This window comes from Ooceraea biroi, chromosome 1 (genome assembly GCF_003672135.1).
Source record: "Ooceraea biroi isolate clonal line C1 chromosome 1, Obir_v5.4, whole genome shotgun sequence".
Classification (NCBI taxonomy): Eukaryota; Metazoa; Arthropoda; class Insecta; order Hymenoptera; family Formicidae; genus Ooceraea; species Ooceraea biroi.
The window spans coordinates 15,760,007-15,762,636 of record NC_039506.1 but is presented as its reverse complement, the minus strand read 5'-3'; the positions used below and the strand labels follow the sequence as shown (position 1 = coordinate 15,762,636).

The 2,630-nt window shown below is 36.7% G+C and overlaps 1 protein-coding gene across 2 annotated transcripts; it reads left to right on the top strand.

Moving 5' to 3' along the window:
* LOC105274886 (iron-sulfur cluster assembly 1 homolog, mitochondrial) lies at positions 1-2,023 on the top strand. Of its 2 annotated transcripts, none has more exons than XM_011331352.3 (4): positions 1-166; positions 501-640; positions 1,000-1,053; positions 1,223-2,023. In XM_011331352.3, exons 2-4 carry the CDS (start codon positions 557-559, stop codon positions 1,475-1,477), a joined length of 393 nt encoding a protein of 130 aa, XP_011329654.1. In that variant the 5' UTR covers positions 1-166; positions 501-556; the 3' UTR covers positions 1,478-2,023. The 2 variants fall into 2 exon arrangements, with proteins under 2 accessions (XP_011329654.1, XP_011329655.1); XM_011331353.3 differs by lacking the exon at positions 1-166 and adding an exon at positions 177-334.
* The last annotated feature ends 607 nt before the right edge of the window (positions 2,024-2,630 follow it).

The window sequence follows — 2,630 nt, the reverse complement described above, 5'->3', positions numbered from 1 at the left end:
CGTTCTTTACTTTGAACGGGATTGGAAGCCGCCCAAGAACATGGCCGCTTGGGATGCGCAAGCAAATCTGCGCGGCTGACTCGAAAACGGGTGCTTGTCCCTACTGTATATCCTTATACCGTGGTCAGACGTAGTTTGTTTTTTTTTCAATCGATGCAGCTCCATGGTAGGTTAAGTATACATTTTACGTGTACATTTTCTTTTCGAGTAACTCAACATCGGGTTGTTATATCGATGGTTAATTTTTTGTGCACAAGTTTCCGCGTAATTGCGCAAGTTTGTATGAGTATTTTAATGCGTAACATTCCAAAAAAGGTTTTGCATCTTCAAATACGTGCGTATATGTATGTGCAGAATAAGATAGATATAAAATAGATATTTGAAGCAATAAAGGAAAGACGAAAGGGGCGAATAATAATAGAAAGTGCAGACGATGTAGTTAGAAGAATAAAGTTAGTTTATCCGCTCTTGCAATGACAATCCGGGCAATACTATTTCAGAATCGCACGTGACCGAGACTCCGATCAGCTGAGCGAAGTTCGTCCTTGCCACAAAAATGGCGTCGTCCATAATGGCAGCCACCACGATTCGAGCCATCAAAGGAAGAAAAATCATTTCGACTCGTGCTGCGCTTACTCTGGTTAGCATATTATCGCTTAATTACGCATTATGTTTTTGCTACTTTTTTTGCACAGAGACAGTTGCATGTTTCGATTTAATTTTGCGCACTTTGTGCATTGCGTCCGAGTGACGGGCGAAAATAAGTAAGAAATTCGAAAAGAAACTGTTCCACAAGAAATAATCGAGCGATTTAACGTTTAATGATGATTTATGATAGCAAATTTTGTGACGCACTACGGCTCTTGTTTATTTGCGCGTTTGATTATGTTCGTCGTTTCGTAATGTTGCGACATGCCTGTCGATAGGTTATAACCTTATCATTTTCAAGGATATCGTTTTCATGTAAATTCTGATGGAGAAACGTGTTTTATATTTCAGACACCCAATGCTGTCAAGAAGATTAAGGAGATTTTGAAAGACAAGAGTGACTACGTAAGTACATGCATAGTATCTGGATTACATAACGACGGTAGCAGGATTTTGCAATTAGGACAAACATGCATGTGCAATAGGCCGTTGTAAAAGTCCATTAAATCTTGTCATCATTAGATCATCATTAAATCTTTCCTAAAATCAACATAAACTTATGCTTGACTTGTAGATCGCCCTTAAGGTTGGAGTACGACAACGTGGATGCAACGGTTTGAGTTACACGCTGGACTACGCAAAGGAGAAGACCAAACTCGACGAGGAGGTGGTTCAAGACGGTGTCCGTATATTTATCGATAGAAAGGCACAGCTGTCCCTCCTTGGAACGGAAATGGATTACGTCGAGAATAAATTGAGCTCAGAGTTCATATTCAATAATCCAAACATCAAAGGGACATGCGGGTGTGGAGAAAGTTTCTCGTTATAGTGAAATTTTAGTGCAAACTCCCTGTCGCGATAGTTACTTCATGATGATAGACTGTGAAATACTTTATTATGATGTATTTAGGTAAACTAAAATTGTAAGATTGTGCGACATTGTGTTCTCAGCGTCACTTCTCCTAGTTGAAGGCTGCGTTTGAGATTGCAAAATAGTTGCATGTAACAATTTATCATAACAATTGTAATTTTTGTACATATCCTATCACATTTGCATTATACATTATGTATTTTCATTGATGATGCACATTAATTACGCACTTTTTTGTTTTACTGTAATCTTTCATTCACAGTAATTGAAGTTTCATTAAATTTTTAGTAACTCTCGTTTCATTTTTTTCTTGTTGCGTTATCCATTTATCACATTGCATAATGAAATGTACAAATAATGTATATAAACAAAATATATTTTTAGTTAAGAAATATAGCTTGTTTTTCTCTTTTCGCAATATAACGTTTCTTTATTATACATGATTTGAAAATTGTGTTGATAATGAGGTGTGTGATTTTAGAATACATTTATTTTATAATAATATTAAAAAGGAAACAGGATGTCTGAAATATCAATCTTACAGTAGTTAAATTAGGATATCTGATAATAAAAATAAAAAGTATACGTCTTAATGCCTTGCAGCAAAATATCACAAACACGTCAGGAATTCGCATTATGCCCAAGTCTATCAAAATCCGTTTTCGGTTTGTCTGATTGTTATTCCGAGTTTTTTCCGAGATGATTCCTTAACTTTTGCGCAACGCGCTTCGTGCTGTGCATCACCGACATAGTTGACATTCCTACGTCCATCGTGGAATTCCACTCGATATAATCACTCATTTTCGGTACTAATACAGAGAAGAATATTTAAAGCTCATTTATCTACAAGTCACTTATTGTTTTACTCAATTCCTTTAAATCTATCAAACGTTTTTCGTTAATTAACTGTTTGCATCATCTGAGATTTGCTCCTCCCCTCCTCTCTCTCTCTATCTCTTTCTGTGTGTATGTGTGTGCGCGCGCGCGCGTATATGTATGTGTTGGCATATTGCATGCAACAAGAAATCAAAGGATCCCCTAAAATTTGAGTATGTTTTCGCGGGCAATTTTTAATATTTATGGAAAGCTAATCCCGTATGCTAATCCCCGG